This window comes from Phalangium opilio, unplaced genomic scaffold, assembly GCF_054372755.1.
Source record: "Phalangium opilio isolate 3A_F unplaced genomic scaffold, DU_Popi_V2 ptg000217l_1, whole genome shotgun sequence".
NCBI classification, from domain to species: domain Eukaryota; kingdom Metazoa; phylum Arthropoda; class Arachnida; order Opiliones; family Phalangiidae; genus Phalangium; species Phalangium opilio.
This window is the reverse complement of record NW_028324218.1, coordinates 12,391,661-12,417,478: the sequence shown is the minus strand read 5'-3', so window position 1 is coordinate 12,417,478 and position 25,818 is coordinate 12,391,661. Positions and strand designations below refer to the sequence as shown.

General features: G+C 37.1%; 1 protein-coding gene across 1 annotated transcript; it reads right to left on the bottom strand.

The window, feature by feature from the left end:
* Positions 1–1,592: 1,592 nt before the first annotated feature.
* Positions 1,593–24,961, bottom strand: LOC149616350 (uncharacterized). The gene is made up of 7 exons (XM_089856995.1): positions 24,844–24,961; positions 19,551–20,591; positions 17,935–18,381; positions 15,441–15,943; positions 14,069–14,554; positions 3,215–3,421; positions 1,593–2,681 (listed from the first exon to the last, which is right to left on the bottom strand). The coding sequence occupies exons 2-6, from the start codon at positions 20,557–20,559 to the stop codon at positions 3,410–3,412; spliced, it is 2,457 nt and encodes an 818-aa protein (XP_089713121.1). The 5' UTR covers positions 20,560–20,591; positions 24,844–24,961; the 3' UTR covers positions 1,593–2,681; positions 3,215–3,409.
* Between the last annotated feature and the right edge of the window lie 857 nt (positions 24,962–25,818).

Here is a 25,818-nt window from a genome sequence, read left to right as displayed (position 1 = left end):
GGATTTCTATTGTGTATCTTCAGTTCGCTAGAAACACATTGCACGGCTTTCAGTTAGCTAGAACACTTCCAACTTCTGACTAGTGATGCCACGAATATTCGGTTACTATTCGGTATTCGGCCTATTCGGCCATTTTTTTCGTATTCGGTATTCGGCCGAATATTTCGTAATATTCGGCCGAATACCGAATCTCCAATCATGAAGGAAAAAAACGGAAAAATTACTCAAAAATTATTTATTTCAATAACAATTTTTACTTTAATATTTATAATCTACCAGTGGTAAGTTGTGATGAATAAAAAAAGCATATAGTGACACGATCTACTCGCAAATGAACCAAAAACCTAAAGACGCTATAGACGGATCCTATAGTGTTAAAGAGAGCGCATTGAAAAATCGTAACTTCCCCCTTTTCATTCCCTCCTTCCCGAGTTTATCACCAACGTTGAAAGCTTCCGCGCAGGCGCGCTGTAGCAGAGGCGGTAGAGAGCGGATCTAAACAGTGTATCCCTCTCTCTGCTTGCGCGCCAATATTGCGCAGAGCAGTAATCGCGTTACAGCTAGTGCCGAGAGGAGAGGAGAGTTTTCCCACGTGACCCTACATCAGGGAGCACATTATCCAAAGGAGAGTCAGAGATAGAAGGGGGAAGGTACTTGGTTCACGGGTAGTTGAGCGGTTTTCAAAAGAGCGTTTTGGAATAAAGCGGTTCCTAAAACAGCGGTTTGTAAAAGCGCGTGGAAGCAAAACCGCGGTTGCTGTTTCCGCCCAAACTGTGATTGATAGGAAGGGAAATATCTATTATATTAAGTAAATAGGACAAAGAACAATATTATGCAAAAAGGAATAATGTTATATCGGAAGTAAATATAAAATTTAATTTTTTGGAAAAGGCATATTATTTTGGGAAGTTAATGAAGATAAACAACAATATTTCGGAAAAGGCGTACTTTCGTACGCTCAAGATATAAACGCTGTAATCAAAATGCGCTAAAACGAGAAATGGCTATAATGGCAAACGCGTTTATGAAAATGCCGTTTTGGACAATGCTGTTTTGATAACACGCCCAATCGATAACATACCAGGTACTTTATAACGGCCGGGCACCATGGCTCTAAATCAAGTAGTCCACTTAGCCTTGCGAAACCGTATCGTTACCGTTTTAAGTTCGTAAATCATCCGAAAGCGTCGTTTAAGAAACGTTATCAGATGGCGTTCTGTTCGTATTTGGATACGTGACGTTACGTTAACGATACGGTTTCACAAGGCTTAGTGGACTACTTGCGTTATACGCGCATCTACCTCGGCGCACCGCCGAGGAGTAAGACGTCACGTGGTCCTTTGAGAGGGAAATTCAAAAAGGGTAAACCCGAAAATGCGGTTAGAGAGAGGCAAGGAGAGAGGCTAACATTACACACTAGAGATCAGCATTCAGCGTGGTTACTGTAGCTTTGTCTACGGTTAATTTACAATTTTTAATAATTTGTAAGCCTAATAATGGTTTCCTATAAGAAATGTTGTTACAAAAACTGTAGCCCCGATATTAAATTCATTTCATTCCGGCATTCCCCAAACATGATTTGACCTATGTAAAGATGGATTATTTACTTTATTATAACCATATTTATTATTTTTCTTTGAATATTGAGAGGTTAAAAAATAAAACACTGGAAAGGGTCAGTAAATTATAAACAAGAAACAAATTTGATAATTACCGTCGCCGAAGCACTGTAGGCACGCACGCGGCACGCACGATTCGCGAAGCGGCTCGAGTATCGGAGTATCACCGAGACACCGACACCGTAAAACTCAAGCCTCGGCCGTAATAATGTAAACAAACTTCTCTGACTTTTTTCTCTCTCGGTTGCGCCGATTGCGCATGTGCACCACGCTCCTAGAGAGCCACTGGCACTGGTAACGTTTTTGAAAGGGGGGCTGACGGAGAATTTGGCCACTCCGACTCTCCTCAATTTTTGTGCTCACTGCCTACATTTCGCGTAGCCGTCTGCATATTCACCTCACCATTCCATACCCTTCTTCTTCCGTGATGAGACCTGTCCCATTGCGGTCCGTGCGGGGGATGTACGTATTTCGCGGAACGGGTTACAGCTCATAACCGGTTTCGCGCGAGTTCCACATATCTCACGCCCGAATATTCGGTGCTTCGGCCGAGAGGGCCGAATATTCGGTATTCGGCAAAATCAATATTCGCGGCATCACTACAAGTTCTGACCCAGCGGGGCTTCGAAAATCGGCACGGTCGCTTTATTCTTAGTCTCGATGCTCGGTTTTCAGTTTGTTAGAACCCTTTTCGCTGGAAGTCGGCCTTTAAGAGAAGGCTTAACTAAATACTCGATTACTAGTACAATTATTGGTTAAATATATTTTTATTGATATAGTCTTAATTATATAAATTCAATTTCTAAAATCGTACATTGCGTTGCAGTTAAAAAAACACATGCATTTCATTACAATAAAATTCAATCATCGTTTTCGGACCGTTTTCCGTCATATTTGAGAACGGCCTTGGTACCAGCAGCCACAGCGAAGCTAGAAATTTCTCCAGTGAAAATTAATTTGCAGGCCGATTGGATATCAGCACTTGACAGGGTCCTGCCATTTCGTACTTTGGTCAAGTTGACCGCCTCGACAACCAATCTTTGCATAATATCAAACAAGAACCTGCAAATTTCAATAAGAATTTAGATAAGGAATGGTTCAAAATACAGAACAATATATATGACACGTCATGAATTAAGTATGTGCTTCCTAGAACAAGGTAATTTCGCGATAAGTTCAATTAATTTTTATCCGCCTCCTACGAAATTGAAATACACCATCATACGTTTATAAGATATGTTCCATTAGTACGACACTACCTTTACTCTGTAATGCTAGAGACTTACTGAGAGCTAGAACTAGAACCACGCGAGAACTACCCAAACTATGTTTTCCATCCCATCTGCCACTGTAATCTGTACTGTGCCTTTGGTAGCGCCTTACCAGGAGTCGTGTTGCGAGAATTTACGACAACTCACCAACGTCCCTTCATGAAAAGCTGTCATTAACCAGTGACAAACTTATGGAACATATCTTATGAACTTATGCCTACATTTGTTAAGAAAATTGTCATTCCTTCAAGTATCATACTTAAGGTAACCGTTACTACCACTAATGATCAATTTAAGGCAATATAAGAGAATAAAGATACTTACTCGTCCATAATTCGCACGGTCTTGTTTGAAAGACTTAAATCCGGGTGCAATATAATCAGCATCTTCAACAAGTATCGACCGTACGAGAACGGCACTGACTTCTTGGACTGTGCTCTTGATTTCTTCTTTTTCGAGACATTCACCACGGATTGCCCTCCAAATGAGAGGCGGGTTCGAGGAGTATAAATCTCAACTTTAACTGGCATTCTAACACGGATTAAAATCAAATGGGTGTTTAATGTCAATCAATTAAAAGTGCTCTTTGAACTGAAAACCGCATGTTAATTGTATTCCCTTTTATACGATTAGAAATATTACTTTTTAATTTTTTAATTATTTATTTTATAATTATTTTTTATGGATTTCAAAAAGTGTCGTTTTAAATTGGAATTTTACAAAGAATAATACATTGCAGTGAGAATGAGTGAAATGTGCATTATATTGCAGCTACGTCTCCTTTAATACTGCTCCTTGCTTGCAGATTGAGCATACTTCCGTTGGCTGCTAGCTGTAGTTATATTTAAAGAGACTATGCTGTCAGTCAATGCATTAATAATGCAATTTTCATTCTCACTCCGATAAAATTACTCCATGGAAACGCCAATACTGAAATACTTTTTAATCGGGATTCATAGAACGTTGAAAATTAAGAACAAGTTGGAAAACCAAAATAAACCTCTCCGAGTCGAGACGAGAGCTATCTACCCACTTAAGAGGTTTTTCTTAAATGATTAAATATATATAATTGATAAAAATTATTTTAATGGTCAGTAATTTACCTTAATTCTATTAAAGTCGTTTTAAGAAACGTTATTCCTAAAATAATTTCAAACATAACTATTGTTGACGTTTGAATTCTAGCGTATGCCTCTTTAACAATTTAGTAACCCCAGCCGATCCCCGCGTACATCTTAACCCTAACCATAATTAATCAAAAATGTCTTGATTAGAATCAAGACCTAAAAAGTATCGATAAGACTGAGGTTATCACTTGTCTGAAGGATCAGATATTAATTTTTCTTTTTAATTGAAACTTAAATGCATGCTTAAGAAAAAACAACGTTCCATTACCGTTTTCCGTTGAAATAAATTATTATTGTGGGTGCTTGTGGGTTCTTGTGGGTGCTTATGGGTGCTTGTAGGTGCTTGTAGGTGCTTGTGGGTGCTTGAAGGTACTTGTGGGTGTTTGTAGGTGCTTGTGGGTGCTTGTGTGTGCTTGTGGGTGCTTGTAGGTACTTGCCCCGGGTGCTTGTAGGTACTTGCTCCGGGTGCTTGTAGGTACTTGCTCTGGGTGCTTGTAGGTACTTTTGCTACATAAAAGTTTGAAATTGACAATCTCGGGTCGTCTTTGTGAAGTTTTAAGGATATCCGAATTTCATATTGGCCTTATGACAATTTTGAGCTAAATTTTAAACGGACATAAATCAGCATTTTTAAAAATTTTGTAAAATTTTCCAATTGGTCCTATTTCTGGGGTAAAAAAATGTATTATGTTAATTACAATAAGAATACTAACTTTTATTGATTTACGTTTTTTTTAAGTATCATTAAAATAAATGTCTGATTGAGCTAAATTTATGGTCCCCTTTATATATGTTTCTGCTTAGTGCAGATTTTGAAAATGTAAAACAGTTTCTTAACATTCTTAATTAAAATGAAGACTGAAGGAACAGATATTAATCAAAAATGTCTTGATTAGAATCAAGACCTAAAAAGTATCGATAAGACTGAGGTTATCACTTGTCTGAAGGATCAGATATTAATTTTTCTTTTTAATTGAAACTTAAATGCATGCTTAAGAAAAAACAACGTTCCATTACCGTTTTCCGTTGAAATAAATTATTTTACTGCTAATCAATTTCAAAAATTTACTTATCTCGGCTTTTCGACCACAATTCCATTCCCCGAAAACATTTTATCATTACATTAATTACTTTTGGGAGAGTACGTGTATGGTTTTGCATTTTAAAAGGTTCCTAAAGACGTTACATCCCCATTTGTGACCGGGACGCTTCGCAGTGGAACATTTTAATTATTCTAAAACAAATGGCGCCAAATTCAATAGGGACAGTAAGATTTTTACTCGCGGTTTTGCAAAATGATGTAATGTCAAGTGTACTTTAGTCAACCGTCGTATTGTTCTTTTTCATAGTTCAGGGCATGATCAGTGTTACTGCCCAATTTCTCTCTCTAGTTTCTAGCAATGGTTAGAGACTATTTGATATGGCACGGACAACGTTATATACATTTGTAAATTCTAAGTAGCACAAAAGGAAAAAAATCCAATTTTTTTATATTTTGGTTTGAATTAAATAAACTCATGATTGTAGTTATAACGCACAGAAAGTCAAGGGAATGGCACCAGTAATGAGCAGCAAAAAGAGAGGAAAGTTTGCTTCAAGTTAGCAGAGGGACATGGTAGTGAAAATGGTAATCTAGAATTTTGTTCGTTCAAACCTTAATATATCATGAAAAATTCAAGTGAGGAGGCGGCACTACCAAGAAAGATTGGTTTTGGCAGATAACAGCGAAAAAATTATGTTCTACACACACTGGGACTATGGGAGAGTTTCAAGGCCGAGGTCGCACATGATGAAATTTCAACTCCAGTTTACATCAATTCTCCCTGGTCGTACTAGTAGCAGGTTAAGCTATAGTTTGCTCAGGTCCTGTTAGTCTCGAAAGGGTTATATAGTGCTTGAAACTTTTAAAAGGTTCTTGTCATGGCTAAACAGACCGCTATTACAGTTTTTTATTGTTTTATAGGTTATTTTGACACGTTATCTCCCAAAAGTAATTAATGTAATGATAAAATGTTTTCGGGGAATGGAATTGTGGTCGAAAAGCCGAGATAAGTAAATTTTTGAAATTGATTAGCAGTAAAATAATTTATTTCAACGGAAAACGGTAATGGAACGTTGTTTTTTCTTAAGCATGCATTTAAGTTTCAATTAAAAAGAAAAATTAATATCTGATCCTTCAGACAAGTGATAACCTCAGTCTTATCGATACTTTTTAGGTCTTGATTCTAATCAAGACATTTTTGATTAATATCTGTTCCTTCAGTCTTCATTTTAATTAAGAATGTTAAGAAACTGTTTTACATTTTCAAAATCTGCACTAAGCAGAAACATATATAAAGGGGACCATAAATTTAGCTCAATCAGACATTTATTTTAATGATACTTAAAAAAAACGTAAATCAATAAAAGTTAGTATTCTTATTGTAATTAACATAATACATTTTTTTACCCCAGAAATAGGACCAATTGGAAAATTTTACAAAATTTTTAAAAATGCTGATTTATGTCCGTTTAAAATTTAGCTCAAAATTGTCATAAGGCCAATATGAAATTCGGATATCCTTAAAACTTTAAAAAGACGACCCGAGATTGTCAATTTCAAACTTTTATGTAGCAAAAGTACCTACAAGCACCCAGAGCAAGTACCTACAAGCACCCGGAGCAAGTACCTACAAGCACCCGGGGCAAGTACCTACAAGCACCCGGGGCAAGTACCTACAAGCACCCACAAGCACACACAAGCACCCACAAGCACCTACAAACACCCACAAGTACCTTCAAGCACCCACAAGCACCTACAAGCACCCATAAGCACCCACAAGTACCTACAAGCACCCACAAGTACCTACAAGCACCCACAAGTACCTACAAGCACCCACAAGTACCTACAAGCACCCACAAGTACCTCTAATAATAATAATAATAATCTAGCACGCACAATTACCTACAAGCAGGCACAATTACCTACAAGCAGGCACAAGTACCTACAAGCACGCACAAGTACCTACAAGCACCCACAAGTACCTACAAGCACGCACAAGTATCTACAAGCACCCACAAGTACCTACAAGCACCCACAAGTACCTACAAGCACCCACAAGTACCTACAAGCACCCACAAGTACCTACAAGCACCCACAAGTACCTACAAGCACCCACAAGTACCTACAAGCACCCACAAGTACCTACAAGCACCCACAAGTACCTACAAGCACCCACAAGTACCTACAAGCACCCACAAGTACCTCTAATAATAATAATAATAATCTAGGCTTTGTCTAAGAAGGGATGTCCACACTAAGCCTATGGCTTGTTTACAGGTGGGTCCCTTTACATTGCATTGCATAGAGGGGTGGTGGCTAGCCCCTATGCCACAGCTAACCTACAGCGCCCTATACTAACTATTACCGTTAACCTCAGCAAGTTTTGATGGAAAGGAGAAACCGGGTTAGACCGCGGAGGAAAACTCCTTTTAACAAGCGGGGAGAGAACTTGCAAACTCGACGCAGAAGGATTTGTTCCCAGATTTTCACCCGGTGCCACAGTCCGGGATCGAACCCGGGATCCTCTTGCTGCGAGGCGAAAGCGCTAACCGCTACGCCACCCCACTGTACAAGCACCCACAAGCACCCTTAAGTACCTACAAGCACCCACAAGTACCTACAACACCCACAAGTACCTACAAGCACCCACAAGTACCTACAAGCACCCACAAGTACCTACAAGCACGCACAAGTACCTACAAGCACCCACAAGTACCTACAAGCACCCACAAGTACCTACAAGCACCCACAAGTACCTACAAGCACCCACAAGTACCTACAAGCACCCACAAGTACCTACAAGCACCCACAAGTACCTACAAGCACCCACAAGTACCTACAAGCACCCACAAGTACCTTCAAGCACCCACAAGTACCTACAAGCACCCACAAGTACCTACAAGCACCCACAAGCACCCTTAAGTACCTACAAGCACCCACAAGTACCTACAAGCACCCACAAGTACCCACAAGCACCCACAAGTGCCCACAAGCACCCACAAGGGCTCACAAGCACCCACAAGTACCCACAAGCACCCACAAGTACCCACAAGCACCCACAAGTACCTACAAGCACCCACAAGTACCCACAAGCACCCACAAGTACCCACAAGCACCCACAAGTACCTACAAGCACCCACTAGTACCTACAAGCACCCACTAGTACCTACAAGCACCCACTAGTACCTACAAGCACCCACTAGTACCTACAAGCACCTACAAGCACCCACAAGTACCTACTAGCACCCACAAGTACCTACAAGCACCCACAAGTACCTACAAGCACCCACAAGTACCTACAAGCACCCACAAGTACCTACAAGCACCCACAAGTACCTACAAGCACCCACAAGTACCTACAAGCACCCACAAGTACCTACAAGCACCCACAAGTACCTACAAGCACCCACAAGTACCTACAAGCACCCACAAGTACCTTCAAGCACCCACAAGCACCCACAAGCACCCACAAGCACCCACAAGTACCTACAAGCACCCACAAGTACCTACAAGCACCCACAAGCACCCACAAGTACCTACAAGCACCCACAAGAACCTACAAGCACCCACAAGTACCTACAAGCACCCACAAGTACCTACAAGCACCCACAAGTACCTATAAGCACCCACAAGTACCTATAAGCACCCACAAGTACCTACAAGTACCCACAAGTACCAAAGGCAGTTGGTTACATAATTTATTAGTGTGGGGGACCTTTTCCAACTTAACTTGTTAGCTCACACAAAGCTAGGTCCCCTTGTTTTTCAACCACCACGAAATATCAACCAAATAGCTTTAAAAGTGCTAACATCATAAACTGACTCTTTACACTGCTTAAATATCGCAAATTGGAATGGTTTTGAAAATTTAAATTTAAACATACTTAGACTTAATTATAGTCAATGAAAATTGCTTAGCGGAATGTTAGGTGTTGTACCTTCCATTTAAAACCGTTTTCAAGTCTAACAAACGTATAGTTTTTCTAAAATCGAATTAACCGGAATGTTTTTTTTTCTTAAAATTTCCCATGTTATTTCTATGGGAAAAATTCCTGTTTTTCATCGAAAGGTGTGATTAATTTTATGGAAATGAAAACCACCCTTAGCAACTTTATTTTTTATAAAATTAACTAGCCTAATTAATGGATCTCTTTGAAATTTTAACCACATATTGTGGGCCAGTACCTACAAGTACCTACAAGCACCCACTAGTACCTACAAGCACCCACTAGTACCTACAAGCACCCACTAGTACCTACAAGCACCCACAAGTACCAAAGGCAGTTGGTTACATAATTTATTAGTGTGGGGGACCTTTTCCAACTTAACTTGTTAGCTCACACAAAGCTAGGTCCCCTTGTTTTTCAACCACCACGAAATATCAACCAAATAGCTTTAAAAGTGCTAACATCATAAACTGACTCTTTACACTGCTTAAATATCGCAAATTGGAATGGTTTTGAAAATTTAAATTTAAACATACTTAGACTTAATTATAGTCAATGAAAATTGCTTAGCGGAATGTTAGGTGTTGTACCTTCCATTTAAAACCGTTTTCAAGTCTAACAAACGTATAGTTTTTCTAAAATCGAATTAACCGGAATGTTTTTTTTTTCTTAAAATTTCCCATGTTATTTCTATGGGAAAAATTCCTGTTTTTCATCGAAAGGTGTGATTAATTTTATGGAAATGAAAACCACCCTTAGCAACTTTATTTTTTATAAAATTAACTAGCCTAATTAATGGATCTCTTTGAAATTTTAACCACATATTGTGGGCCAGAATTGTAGTTCTGTGGAATTTTTTCAAAACAGTTAATGCAATACAAAAAAATCTACATCCAAACAAAAAACCCTCCTTATACATTAAGAGCAGTATGAAGTCATATCTAAGAGAGCTACCGCTCTCTCAGAATAATGGAATAGAAGACGGCTTTCTGTGAACGGGGCCCCGATATTGCGAACACATTTGCTCCGATTTGCAACTGCACACGCGGTCCCCTGGGGTGTTAGAACAGACGCACAGACGAACGTGTCCAGGACGTAACCTCTCAGGGATATTCGTCACTCGGAGAAGTGATGAAATGTCAATGCTAAAACCAAGTTTTAAATTGTGAAGTGTGCTCAAGCTATTACTATTAGTAAAATGACAACAATTAGTATGGCACACAAAGATATAAGTTAACTTATTTGCTTTTACCAGTGTTATTTCTGCCAAGCAACGTCTAACTTGTCATTAATTCTTTGACCGTGGCTGTACCAGATAGGAAAGAGCCAATGAAATAGAATGATTTTTATAGTTTAGAAGAACTTGCCCACTCAATTTCACGCAAATTACCCATCTATAACATGGGATCAAATATTCCTAAATAAATGTAAAGTTACTGCTATGGGTTGTGTCATACATATTGTTATTATTTTATTTCTGACAAACGCAGTTGTTTTCGTTCATTTATAATAGTATGATGGGTTTTATGGATCAATAATTTCTTTATTTTTACCCTCAGGCAGGGCTTTTCGATTTTTATTAAAAGAAAGTATGTCTTTTTTGAAAGGTTAACATCTGACCTACGCCTTTTTCATATTTTAACTTAACCCAACAACAAAACGATGGTTTTAAACAATGAATAGGAAGATTGTTTAAACTTAAAATCTGTTAGAATTCGTTCTTTTCCTTCTCCCTTAACTACCGTGTGGGACGCTATTTATGGTCAATTGTTTATAACCTAATTTTTAAACCAATTCTTCACGCTCAATAATTTGCGCAAAAAACGTGGAACAAAGTATAACTAAACGCTATCCAGACTAACATTTGTGTAAAGTTCAAATATAATTCCGCAATATTTCTTAGGGAAATGCAACGTCATTTGCGGTAAATTCGTCATCGGAGAGGTAAGGACCGACTCTTTTAAAAAAAGAAACAACACAATTTAGAGTAGAAAATAGTTTTTATAGCGCGGCGCACGATTAATGTTAGTCGTGATTTGTTTATTCATCCACAACACTTTAAATGCAAGCACAAGTTATATAATCAGGGAGTGTGTACTGAGAAATTTAAGCTCTACCCTTATTACGAAATATAAAATGTTATCGCTTATGTTTTGCATCTCAACAATAAATTTTAAGTGTGTCGCACTGTAGCTTTGGTGGTTTTATGAAAACATTCTACTCTACCCTAATTGAGTCAAACGACAAACTTCATTCGCCACTTTTCCTAAATCGACTCTTTTTTAGGCACAGCGTAGTATAAGATAGGCTATTAATTTGACCTGAGCCGTAGTAGTTGTAGTAGTAGCAGTAGTAGCAGTAGTAACAGTAGTAGTAGTTGTGGCCGGGGTTGTCGCTTTCGTTATCATTAGATTTACCTTAAAAGGAACTCGATAGTACGTCAACCCACCCACAGGGGTAACTGAGCTCGGTTAGAGATTTTATTTTAATTAAAATACTCCTTGATCGCAGCCGGGTTTCGAACCCGGGTCGCTCGCGCAGCAGCAAGACACTCTACCACTGCACCATCAAAACTTGAGATAGTGAGTTTTCTTCCTTTAATTTGAAGGGTCGGGAATGAGGGAGGGCCCTATCTATTATCAGTAGAGATGGCCGATACCAGGCTTAACCCGATACCGATCGATACCGGTACAAACATGAACTGATACCGATCGATACCGATATTTACTCACTATGATCCAAAACCCGATAATTCAACCGATACCGATATGGTATCGGTTCATCCCTAGAGTAGTGGGCGCGTACTAAGAAAGATTTTCGCTTATTAGTTGTTAGATAAACTGAATTCAGGTACTTTTTATATAAATGAGAACTCGTCACGATTGAAATTCATAGAAATGAGACATTATCACCATCATTACGTTACTAAAAGACCTAAAAATGTCATGTAGCGCCATATAACGCATTTCAAACGAGTATCGGTTTAGTATCGGTATCGAACCAACCGATATGGTATCGGTACCGGTACCGGTTCATCCCTAAAGAAATTTCTCTATTTTTGGGGTCGGATACTTCTGAATTTGTGTCTTTGGTCATTATATTTCTTTTCTTTTTATGTATGTGCTAATTAAATAGATAACGATGTGGCTACTAACTAAGGCCCAGCTTTTGGGCCATCTTGTTCCTATGTCGTTCCCTCTTTAGATTAAATCAGGGAGAAGAGACTTGAGAGGGAGTGTTAAAGTGAATAGGCGCGTTCCTTCGCTTCGTGGCTAAACTCGTCTCTCTCTGGCGCTGACTCGGGGACTCATCGCGGTGTCCGCGAGCATGCGTCAAATTTAAAAACCGCCTTTGAACTAGAAGGGGAAGGTCGTGTTTGAATTTCTGCCACGGTTAACTATATGAAGTGTTGTTTTTTAATTGTTCAAGTAACCCTAAGTATTTAACAAGATACCCGACATGGTAAATTTCGTTTTCAAACCATTTCCCAAACCAAAAACAAAGCTTGAAATTAATTGAAAGTGAATAGAAGCTAGTGGAAATCGGTCTTCCACAAGCTAATATCCATCTTTTACATTTTTCTATCTGGGTTTTTGGCTTTGGAAACGCGTGGAAGATTATTCCTTTCATATATTTTTAAGCGAATTCCTTGAATCATTCCTACAACCGTTACAAAAACAATTTGGCATTTTTATTAAGCATCGGTTTCCTCCCAACGGACGTTGATTGTTGGTTGAACAGAGTGAGTGGGGCAGCAGTCGATGGAAGCGGAAGCTGGCGGCAGAGAGAATTTTTAAATTCTATACTCTCTCCGTATCATTTATCACATCAACTTCAATACAAAATTGTACCGCCTAGCCTAGCGTTTCTTTTATCGCTTTTAGAATGTTTTAGGACTGAAACCGCCTCTATCTCACGAGAGAGAGGGATTTTGGGGTTGCTTATGTAAAATTCGTACCCCCCCCCCCCTCCCAATGCCTGCCTATATGAAACGTAAAAATCTCCTTTATTCCATTGGATGATTTTTTTTCATGAGACCAATTTAGTAATCGTCTCGACCGCTTGGTGGCTGCACCGCGACAAAAATTTCAAAATTTTCTCTCTTCGGATCTTATAGTCTGTCAAACGAAAGAAGAGCCCTGAGAAATTTGTCCAAATTGGTGTCGCCACCATCGACCCCATAGTACTTTATCAACTTGTTTTGTTTTGTCAATAGTCGTCTGTAATGTAGTCTGCTATATACAGATACGTTAACATATGTCATTAAAATATATTGCAATGCTAGTTCAACAAAGATAAAACTGGTGTCTTGTCGTTAATTTTGTTTTATATTCTTTAATACTCGATGATCGTAAAAAACCATGAAACATAAACGTATTAAATATATATTGCAAAAGGTATTGGTTCTATTGCGATTAAGCCTATCTGTATATAGCAGACTATATTACAGACGACTATTGACAAAACAAAACAAGTTGATAAAGTACTATGGGGTCGATGGTGGTGACACCAATTTGGACAAATTTCTCAGGGCTCTTCTTTCGTTTGACAGACTATAGTGCTATACGAGTTCTGACGTCACAGTAGCCTGCAGAAGATGCCCAGTTGTAACCCATATTAGTGTACTTAGAGGCATGATAAACTTGTAATATAATATAAAACTTGTAATATAATATAAAGACTCCATTTTTTAGTTATATATTTTATTTCATCATTTTTATGGTTATATATTTTATTTCATCATTTTTATAGTTATATAGTTTATTTCATCTAAAAGTATTTTTATATTCAAATTCGAATATAAGCTTTAATTTTAATTGGCAAAAAAATAGTTTAAAATACTTTTTTACCTAAAGCTAGGTTCGCTTGACAAAGCAAATAATTTACTTTAAAATTTAGGCATTAAAAGCTGCGCGATAAATTAAATGCCAATGATGAGGTGAAAACTGGTTAAAATTTATAGATTATATTTGCCTGTGAAAGATCTTAGTTTCGTTGCACAGTCATTTAAAATAAGCAAGGTATTGTCAATTATAGGAGCACTTTTTCTTACGTTACTTACCCTCACGTCGCACTTATGGCATTTGATGGCTCTAATGAACCAGAAGTTAACGCATTTTTCACAAAAAATATGACCACACTCTCCTGTTACTGCCGAATTAACTTTTAAACGGCATATTGCGCAAACTAGATCATTTCTCAAAATAATCTCAATTTTTCTTTGAATCCACAAAATTAGTTGTTTGGCCTCGTTAAATGGTTTTTCATTATTTTCACTCGTATCACGATAGAATTGCTCGTAGATATTGAAGTAGCTAGGAGCTCTAAGTTTAAGTGCCGTTAACTCGCCTTGTCGATCCCGTAGTTGAGTTTCCATGGAACACAGTTGTTCCCCGAATTCTTTCTTCATTTTCAGCTTTTCTTGAGTCAGATTAATAATCTTATCTTCGCCTTGTTTTAACTGTAGCATCTTTTCTTCGAGACGTTTCGAGATGTCTTGAATCTTTTCCTTTTCTTGTTGAAGTTGAGCCTCACTTAATTCCACTTTCTGAAAATATGAAATACGTTTCGTTTAATCATAGTAATACAGTGAAGCAACCATATTCGAGAGGCAATGAAATTCCGATCCATATAGGTTAAGGCAGAAGTAAGATGAGACTAGAAGTACTGAGCTAACCAAATTCTTTACTTGGCGATAGTGAATATTCTTGATAACGCACCAACGGTTGGCCCTCTGGTAGCGGTTTCTGAATTTTCCCTCCAAAACGTGAGACGCTCGCGGCGGTAGACGGCCGAACTAGATTCAAGCACCCGCGTCAGTGTTCCGCGGCTCTAGGTTGAGGGGAAGGGGGTAGGAAAGTTTTTTGGAACTCGACCAATTTTTTTCTCTTTAGTGCAGGCGCGATGGAAGTGGAATAAAATCCTCAAATTTGTTCACTAGTGCCAGGATCTATTTCCAATGCTAGAGCTCTTTACTTCTAGTCTCATCTTACTTCTGGTTAAGGGTAGCTACGTCGATATAAAGTGTCGAAAAAATATAGCTACAATGATACAGCGTTTAATGCACGTATCGTAACATTGTCATAAGAAAGAAAACTCCCTGTTACAATCTCACCAAAGAAAACCAAAATTTTCCTTTTTCCTGACAAACTATCGTCAAACCCTAACTTAAGTTACATAAAATGCCTATGGTCACACTACACTATTAGATATACATGAACAACAATAGTTGTAAACTACACTTTTTATTATGATAAATCGAAGTCAAATTAGACCCTTTTCTATAGTCGGGGATAAAAATAGAGTCTGGTAGTTAAGTACCTTTTTCTCTTAAGACTGAGTTTTCGGTATGGGGATCAAAAGAAGGACTTCGCTTGAGCCCCCCCCCTTTTGGAAAACGGGATATACACCTATAGACTAATTAAATTTATTACCTTAAGGAGCAGATTATTTTCATCAAGTGACATCTTCAGGTCATCTTCTTTGGACAAGAGTGTTTCATTCCTCTCCTTCAACGTAGAAATATTTTCCAGCAAGATGCTTTTCTCTTCTTCTAAGCGTTGAATGGAATTTTTCAAGTTTATTTTATCATTATTGTCTGATATAATTTTCAATTGCTGTTTCTTGAAATTTTCGATTTCTTCTTTCAATGTTTCAACTTCTTTAACGCCATCTTCCTTCTCGCTCCGCGTTGATTCTAGCGTTTTCGTTAGGTTCATCTTTTCAGAGTCTTTGCTGTCCTTTAACCTTTGTAACCTTTTCTTCAGCGCATCAACTTCTTTCAGATGAGTCTCCTTCAACATTAACGTTTCAGCTGATTTTTCTTTCAACGTCCGCTTGATATCCTCTTGTTCGTTCGATATCTTAGCGCAAGCTTCCTCCAAGATGGTCCGCTGGCTATAAACTTTAACAATTCTTTGATCGATGCTCTCAGCGCCTAAGTGACAGTAAAATAACATTTCAGTCTTAAAACGAAACGATTGAAATGCTTGTATCTAGTGCACATGTCTGCAAAAACCCTTAGAAAAACGTCATAAATTCTGGTTCATCAGAGTCTGGCTCCTTTTAAGCGGTCGTATGGAGTAAATTAGTAACTAACTACAAATATATGAAGTACCGTACGTATTTGATACATGCTTTACGGTTATAACTAATACTATAAAATATACAGATGTATAAATCTGTCGTTTAATTTTCGAAGGACAGTTTTTCTACCTTGCAGAATATAAGTAGTGTTTCACACACGCATGATTGTGTTTTGAGAAATGTATATCTTATATTCGTCGCGAACTAAAAATCTTTACCATTAAAATTTCAGAATCGCAATGTTAGTCGCGAACTAAAAATCTTTACCATTAAAATTTCAATATCGCAATGTTAGTCGCGAACTAACAATCTTTACCATTAAAATTTCAATATCGCAATGTTAGTCGCGAACTAACAATCTTTACCATTAAAATTTCAATATCGCAATGTTAGTCGCGAACTAACAATCTTTACCATTAAAATTTCAATATCGCAATGTTAGTCGCGAACTAACAATCTTTACCATTAAAATTTCAATATCGCAATGTTAGTCGCGAACTAACAATCTTTACCATTAAAATTTCAATATCGCAATGTTAGTCGCGAACTAACAATCTTTACCATTAAAATTTCAATATCGCAATGTTAGTCGCGAACTAACAATCTTTACCATTAAAATTTCAATATCGCAATGTTAGTCGCGAACTAACAATCTTTACCATTAAAATTTCAATATCGCAATGTTAGTCGCGAACTAACAATCTTTACCATTAAAATTTCAATATCGCAATGTTAGTCGCGAACTAACAATCTTTACCATTAAAATTTCAATATCGCAATGTTAGTCGCGAACTAACAATCTTTACCATTAAAATTTCAATATCGCAATGTTAGTCGCGAACTAACAATCTTTACCATTAAAATTTCAATATCGCAATGTTAGTCGCGAACTAACAATCTTTACCATTAAAATTTCAATATCGCAATGTTAGTCGCGAACTAACAATCTTTACCATTAAAATTTCAATATCGCAATGTTAGTCGCGAACTAACAATCTTTACCATTAAAATTTCAATATCGCAATGTTAGTCGCGAACTAACAATCTTTACCATTAAAATTTCAATATCGCAATGTTAGTCGCGAACTAACAATCTTTACCATTAAAATTTCAATATCGCAATGTTAGTCGCGAACTAACAATCTTTACCATTAAAATTTCAATATCGCAATGTTAGTCGCGAACTAACAATCTTTACCATTAAAATTTCAATATCGCAATGTTAGTCGCGAACTAACAATCTTTACCATTAAAATTTCAATATCGCAATGTTAGTCGCAAACTAACAATCTTTGCCATTAAAATTTCAAAATCTCAATGTTAGTCGCGAACTAAAAACTTTTACCATTAAAATTTCAAAATCTCAATGTTAGTCGCGAACTAAAAACTTTTACCATTAAAATTTCAAAATCTCAATGTTAGTTGTGAACTAAAAATTTTTACCGTTAAAATTTCAAAATATCAATCTAAATCGTGAACTAAAAATCAAATTCATTAAAATTTCAAAATCTCAATGTTAGTCGCGAACTCAAAATGTTTACCATAAAATTTCAAAATATCAATCTAAATCATGAACTAAAAATCAAATCCAATAAAATTTCATAATTTCAGGCCTTCTAAAAACGGAACATCCGGTTTGTGAATCCATAAGTGTTCGATATGGCTTCAATTAAACGGACTTCCGTTGACTGCTAACTTTGAAGCCCTATCAAAAGTCCTTGGATCGACATTCCGAATATGTTCCTACAAAAGACACTGTGGGTCCCCTTTTGAAAAGGATCTGAAGTTGTTCCTTCTTTTCGCATAAAGAAATGGTTTCTAGATGTTGTCATTAATAAATACCTCTTGACTTAGAAGTCTCTCTTCCCTCAGCATCAGTCGGAGAACATTGATCACTAAATGCTTCACAAATCTCTCCGTAACTCGGCCCTTTCATATTTCCGCCTTTCAGTACACTGCATTTGTATCTCATCATATCGGCCGCAACATTTGTAATGACCAATCTGAAATCTTTTTCGAGTTGTCTCCAGTATTTAATCAACTCTACAGTGTCTCTGTCAGGGTCATCAATTTCCGCCGTTTCCCTCAATGTACTTAGAAATTGAGTGACTTTTTGACTAGAAGCCATAATGAAATCTATTAGTTCCGAATGCTGACTGTCTTTCACTGGACTCTTCGTCTTGTTACTCTCTCTTTGTTTACTAAACCAAAACAAATCAACGTTTAATTTCTCCATTAGTGTGGTGGCCCATTTCATATGATCTTGAAACATGATGAATTTGGCAAATCCTGAAAAACAGGAAAACGTTATTGATAAGATTGGAGAAATAACTGATGACCGCGCAACTTCATGACACTTTAATGTAATTGGTTTCGCTATGATTACAAAATTATATATACGGAAATTCATTTCACAAAAAAGGTTTCTTACTTCAGATATCATTTTCCATTCAAGAACAAACAGATTTTTTTGGCCATATCAAAAAGCAAGACCTCCAGCAAAAATTATTAAGTTCCTCTTCATAACTCACGTGTTATCTTTACTGTATAACCGAAGTTCACTAGATATGTTGCATAAGTTTGTAACTGGTTACTGAGAGCTTATCATGAAGTGACGTAGGTGAAACGCCATAGATTTTCGTAAAGCGACGCCTGGTAAGGCGCAGGCAATGGCTTAGTACAGACTAAAGAGAGAGGACTGCAAAACTGGGTGTAGTCAATCCTCGCGTAGTTCTCTATCTAGCTCTCAGTCTCTAGGATTACGAAGTATACGTAGTGTCATACTTATAGAACATATCTAAGAATTGTATGGTACTATACATACACATTCTATTTTTATTACGCTATTCATGGTCATTTTGTCGTAAGAGACATCGTTTACAAATGATGACGTTATTAATTACAGTTAACTCCTTAATTTAAATAGCCTCTATTTCAACTTCTGAATTTAATTCTAACCATAAATTGTAAACAGTGTCTATTAGGACAAAAGGTCAGAGAACATTTTCGACAAAGAAACACCCACTAAATTTCGCTTCTATATGGAACACCCTGGGTAAAATCAGAAGTCCATTAAATTAGCCTAGGAAGTAAACCAATTACAATAGCTGGTAAGAACTCCTAACTCCAGGGATAGGGGGTTAAATTTTTCCCCTTTCCTAACACTGTTAGAAATCACGAGCTCCTCTCTACGAAGTCTTTCTTGACGTGAGCGGGGCGTGACTTCTTCAGCCCATGAACGCTGGATCTCTAAAGGGTAGGTTGTTTGCCACGGTCGTAATAGTTTTTAAATAGTTAATAGCCGCGCCTAAACCGGAGATCTGAGAAAATTATCGCGAATGAGTCGTCCTTCTTCAGTATTGCTACACAAGAGAGGGGAGTCCCAAACCCCGCTTTTGGTTACTTCCTATGCTAATTTAATGGACTTCTGGTAATTTGTTATTGAAAACAAACATTACCCTTTACGTCGGCTAATTTCTTTTTCAACATTTCAATCTTAAACGTGGTTGCCCCGTCCATATTCAGAACATCATCAACCATAGTGTAAACCAAAGACCTATAAATGTCGGTTTCCTTCTGAATCTCTTCCCTAAGAGCCTGACATTTCATTATCACATGGGCCAGCTGAACGCCGCCTTGTTGTTCTTCTTGTTGAGTGTCAATTTCCACATCATTATGCTTGGCATCTGATTTGCCCTTAGTTGTTTCCGAGTCGTATTTCTTCGCTTTTGCTTTGGCTTCTTCGAGCATATTTTTCTTTAGTTTTTCCAACTCGTTAATTTCGTCGCTAATGCAAAATATATATATAGAAGTGTTTCGAAGTTTAATAATACTGTCGAAGACATGCAAGAATTCTATAAAGTCATGACCCTTTTCTTCCGCGTGGCGGTTATAAGCATCGCATAAAATTTCCCGGTCTAAGTTTGCCACGTACGATGTATCTATGTCTTTCTCCGAGTCAACATATAATCCAACTCCGATCGAGTCACCGTCAATTTCAAACATTTCGTGCAAATCTTCCAAATTGTTCTCAATAAGTGTGAATATATTCATGAGGTAATCGCGTCTACTAATTTCAACGTTCGATGCATCATTCCGCTTCAATAACTCGATGCGTTCTTCTAATTTTTTCTTCTCCTTTTTATGTTTCGCCAGTAACTCTCGCAAGTCTATTTCCATCTTGGTTAGACGCGTAACAGAGTCAGTAAGTGCACTTTTTTCCGAACTAAAGTGTTGGATTTTATCCATTAACGCAGTTTTCTGGGCGTGGTGATTTGCTTTCATTTGTTCCAGGCCTTTTTCAAGTTTGGAAATTATATCATGATACTTGGAAAACTCTTCATCTTTAGGCCAATTCTTTATTTTATCATCTAAAGCTTCTTTTTCACTTTTGATTTTTTTCATGGATTCCATAAACACTTCTTCGAGATTTTCTACAGCCGCTTGAAAATTGTTCTTTTCAGCCATTTTTTTGATCTGGTAAGGTACAATGTGGCTTACTGAAAACAAAAAAAAAAGAAAAAGAAAAAGAGCTTCAGAACTTCAAATATCCATTTCAAAGTTTGCCTATAAAGAGAATTCAGCCATTATTTAATAACTATATCATTTTGAACGTTTTAGCTTTGTGATTAACACCGAAATTATCAATTTTTTTAATTTTAAAAGCTGTTAAATTTCATTTTGTTAAAAAAAAACATTTTCTACGGGTGGTACAAAGACTCTTTAGTGTTAGTAGCTACATGGACAGGCAATTCCTGGTTTTCACCCCCTTAGCTTGGCTTCTACTATGTAAACATTCTAATTTATCGTAAAGGCAAAATAATTACTGCATATTCCTAGCAACGTGAAATTGACCGAAAAGTAAGTAGGCCTAGTAGGATCATGTGAATAGTTAAGAAGACTAGGTTGGAACTGCATAATCTTAATTCTGTATTTTCAGGCAAGGCGAGTCGTAACAGTTAGAACTGGGCGTGTTAAATATTCTGAGAATTGGTTTTTATCAGTTCAATTGTCAAGTTAATAATGAAAAATATCTATGAATATTTTAATCATTTCATGGTTTCAAATAAATGCACTGCCAATATGTTATATAACCATTTTAGATTTAGAGCAAAAACCGTTCATTAAATTAAGAGAAATAACTGGTCATTAACCATTTTTAATTTAGAGAAAAAATTTATTTTATAACGGAATATCTTGGTACGTTAGGAACTAGTTACGTGAATTGGAATCACCTTTAAACGGACATTATTGGCAGAAATTAAGTATTTTTATTCTGATTCCTTATGTTAAAATATGTTGCCAGAAGATGTTGCTTTGCATTTTATCAGATTTTTTGAAGAGCTATTTATAGTAATAAACAATAATTGAAGTTTTGTATCCAAAACATGCGTTTGAATTTTGGTAAAGCGACCTACCGGCCAATCAGCGCCCGCGATTTATAAGAGGCAAATCCCCAAAGATTTTCTCAGTAGAGTCATTTTCGTCGTCTGCATTAGGTTCGGAAATATTTGTTCTACTTCTTAGAACTCAAAAGAAAGGCCCGGGTTTGATCATTTAACGAACAGCGGATATGAAACATTAATAATTAGCAGGTTTATGCTTTTACGTTTTACTTACACTCAAATTTTTCTCTTAAACTTACTATATTAAAATGCGTCGTGTCGTAATTTTGTTGTATATCTGATAATCTGAGTGTCTAGTTATTAGTCTTAGGAATGGGAAGATCCGTGTTCTTTGTGACGTTCGGGATTGAAAAAAATAAAAACCCGATCTTTTAAAACTCAGCAGTCAAACAGAAACACAATTACTATCGGCCTCAAACTTTAGCAGACGACGGGCCCCGGGGAGGCCACTCTAAAAAAATACTTATTTCCCGCCCTTGGAAACTCAGCTTTTCCTATTTGGAGCAGACAGCAATCACCATACGACTAAATATTCTCTAAACTTCACGGGATTGGTTGATTTGTCTCTATCCCTAAAGAGGTTTTTATTGGAAAGTGTGCTAAAATCGAAACCCATTGCTAAGCCTAACAAATTTTAAAAAAATTAATTTTTATTGAAAAAAATGTTTGAAAAATCAGAAAAAAATTTAGAGACTTCATATTTAATTAAAACAAACGAGGAAAAAATAAAACACGGCACTAAAATTTTCAGCTGATAGTATCCCTTTAATATAACCGTTTTTAGATTGTAACGTTCGAAGGTTTAGCCGAAATAGCATTTGAATAAGTGTTCTCAGACTATACAAAAAAATTATTTCATTTTTAATTAAAATGTTATAATGAACATTTTTCAAATCAAGAAACTCATAGGGTCTGTTTATCTTACTGCAAAGAGGGTAGAAAGAGGTTGAGTTGAAGGCTTGGCTGGAGCGTCCTCGCTTTGAAAGTTTACCTCTAAGCTTTCTGTGTGCGTGCGCACCTTTCTCTGCCTGTTATTGGTTAAAATACGGTGAACCGGATATTAGGAGGAAAATATAACAAACTAATAAATTAGAAAAGCGAGAACTAAAAAATGCCTTGCTAGCTTCAACTCCCCCTCTTTATACCCTCTTTGCTTACTGTGACTATTATCTACTTAAAGCACAGTTTCTAAGATTGAGCACCTAAAGCAAATTAAAATTTTTTAACCGTTTTATGTTCAAAAAAATTTGACGTAAAAATATTATGTGCGACTAGCACCTTACAGTAAAAACCGTGCTTCTAACCCTTCAATTTCGCTACTCTAGGTTTCTGGATGGGTGTGGTTCTAGTCGGACAATTGTCATAATGCTCTATCGTCACCTAACGTGATCAGGTTTTTATCATCGCGAACTCGTCAACTGTCAACATCTCACGCTATAACATTACGATTCATTGTCATCGTGTATCTTGAAAGCCACGCCGTACCGTGTTCGGAACTTAGGACTGATGGAACCCCTTGAATCCGAAGCGTGGCCCAGGCTATGAAACACTTGCCCTCTCTCTATCTCTACCATGCACTCTCGACACCTTAACTAATGGACCGCTGCCGATGAACCGCAGCCACTCTTCCACGATGCAGCATTGTGCACGTACGGTATAAGAAGAAGAAGAATCAAAGGGGATGTCAAAGGGGATGGTAACTATAACGGAACATATGCTCATATATGGTCATGTTATCGCTCGCAATGGTAAAAATCCGTGCACGTTCTAAGATGACGAAGGAAGGCTATGCCCATTGTTCGACTCAGAGAGAATTTATAATAGGGAGTTGAAACTGAGGAATATTATGTAGCTCAAAAATCACGTGATTAACAAAACTGGCCAGGTCTATTTCCGGTACTATTTTTTGTGGCCCCTCCCTCTAGGGTGGGTCTAGAATGTTGTGGGAGGGTCTTGGGGAGATGGACACTTCCTTTTTAAGGAAAGGGAAACATCAGACTTAAAATAAATCCTCATGGCGCCAGTCGCACTCGAAATCCCGAACCCTTATTCTGCAATTGTACAACCAACACTGATTGAGGGCAAACTTTAGAATTAAAGTAGAATCATGTGACCGGAAATTTACCTGGCCAGTTTTAGCGTCGCAGCCTACTTGTTTGAGCTACATTGTGTTTAGCACTGTCAAGAGCAAGAGCTTCTACTCCCTATTATAAATTCTCTCTGGACCCATCCAAAAACCATGCTTGGGTAAATTAAAGGGCTAGTAGCACAATATTTTTACTTTATAGGGCTGCTTGCACAAATATTTTTTATATCGAAGTGGTAGTAACATAAATCTGATAGTATTGGCCTTTTCTTACGGCTCTTCCATAGAGGACTATTGCAAAAATTAAACAATTAAGGGATGAAAGGAAAACCAGATTCCGAAACAGGGGTGTCAAATATTATATTTCCTATATGGAGGCTCAAGTGGAAAAACCTTTCATTTTTTTTTTTTATTTTACATTTTTAAAACGGGAATCAATTTGGTTAAAAGAAGCAGAAATGGTTAACAACTGCCTACATTAACTAACGCTTCCACGGTGAAAGGGGAATAAAAAAAATTGGTCTTATTTTAACCACAAAAACTAAATGCTAACGCGCTTTTCACCGTCACCATCTGCTAAAGTCATTTAACAGAGTAAATAACATATTTAAACAAGAACACGCAGAAATCATTTAGTTTTAGCTAGTAGTGGGAAAGGCATACTGGTTTCATACGTGCTAGCCTAGTACAAAACCCATTTTTTGTAACTAATATAGATAATACAAGAAATGGTCCAAAGGTTTTAGTACATTAAGTTCTTATACGTAGCGCAATTGAGGGACGACCTAAAAATCAAAAACCGAATTTATCTTTTCCTAAAGCGAGGAAGCTAATTGTGGAGCTTTACATTAGCCAGTTTTTAGTCATATTTTACCATTGTTTATGTCGAGCACACATACAAATATAAAACTTACCAACAGAACAAAAGCGCAATGCGCTAGGTTACAACTAGCTAAATATTTAATTCGCGATAAAAGGAAGAACTTTTAATTGGATTATGAGTCGGTCTGAAGTAAGGACAATAATTTCATCTTCATTGAAGTAAATAATTCCCTGGTTAAACATAGACTGCTAAAATTACTTACTAAATTACATAGACTTAAAGCCGCGTTGTAATAAAAAAAAGTCAATCAGAATTACGATATCCCCAATTAAGATAAAACATACAAGAAGTTATACGTAAATTTAATGCATTACAATAATTCACACCCTGAAATTACAATTCTAAGCAAAACGAATAAACTGGAAATAGAAACTCACCGACAGTTACGACGCTCTGAATTCACAGTACTAGAGGGAATATTCTTCTATCATTAAGGCAGTCGATCGAAGTTCAGCCAGATACCTTGAGGTAAGGTTGTAAACTGTCTAACTAAATTAAAAATATTGAATAAAATAATATTAACGAAATTGACATAGAAGTAGTTTTTTACAATAAATATATTTATATGCCTTATCATTCGGTTTTTTTTTTCAATGTTTTACAGTCGTTGAAAAATCTATCATGGCAGACCCGAGTAGATTTATCGCAATGACGTAATGAGCACAATAAAAAAATTTAATTTACAGCACATTTTTAAAAAAATGTGAAGATCGAGTATTAAAATTAGAACATCATTGACGGCAACTATTTAAAAAAATTGAGAAAATATGAAAAAAAGTAAGAACTCTATTGGACTAGTAAAATTTCTACGGGGTTCTGACCATTGAGTTGAGAAAATTACCACTAGAGTGGCCTTTGCGTTAAGCTGCCTATTGGGGAAACGGGGGACAACTTTTAAAGCAATGGGACGGACGGACAGGCACCAAGTTTATCAAACGATGGTGTCGCCATCTCGAAACTTTAAATTTCCGCCTTTTACATGTATTCTTGAAATTAGTCAAATTTCCTGCCTTTTCTGTTAGTTGCCTTTTTTGCACCGGGATAGCCCCACAAGCGCGTGATAGAGTTCATTTTGGTCTACATCCTTGCGGATGAAAGGCCACTCTAGTGGTAATTTTCTCAACTCAATGGTTCTGACCATAGTTTCCCTATCAGGGGGCCTGAAAAAGTGAAGCAAGAAGACTCAACATATACTGCGTTTGTTTGTAATATGGTGATGCCAATTGCCAGAGCCCACTTGATCACTCAATTTGCTTCACTCGACTTCCTGTTTTCCATCTTCGCAAAAAAGCGGCGATGACGCATGCTGATTCGCTGAACTGTGGTTGGCTCCAATACCATTGTTTGGTTTA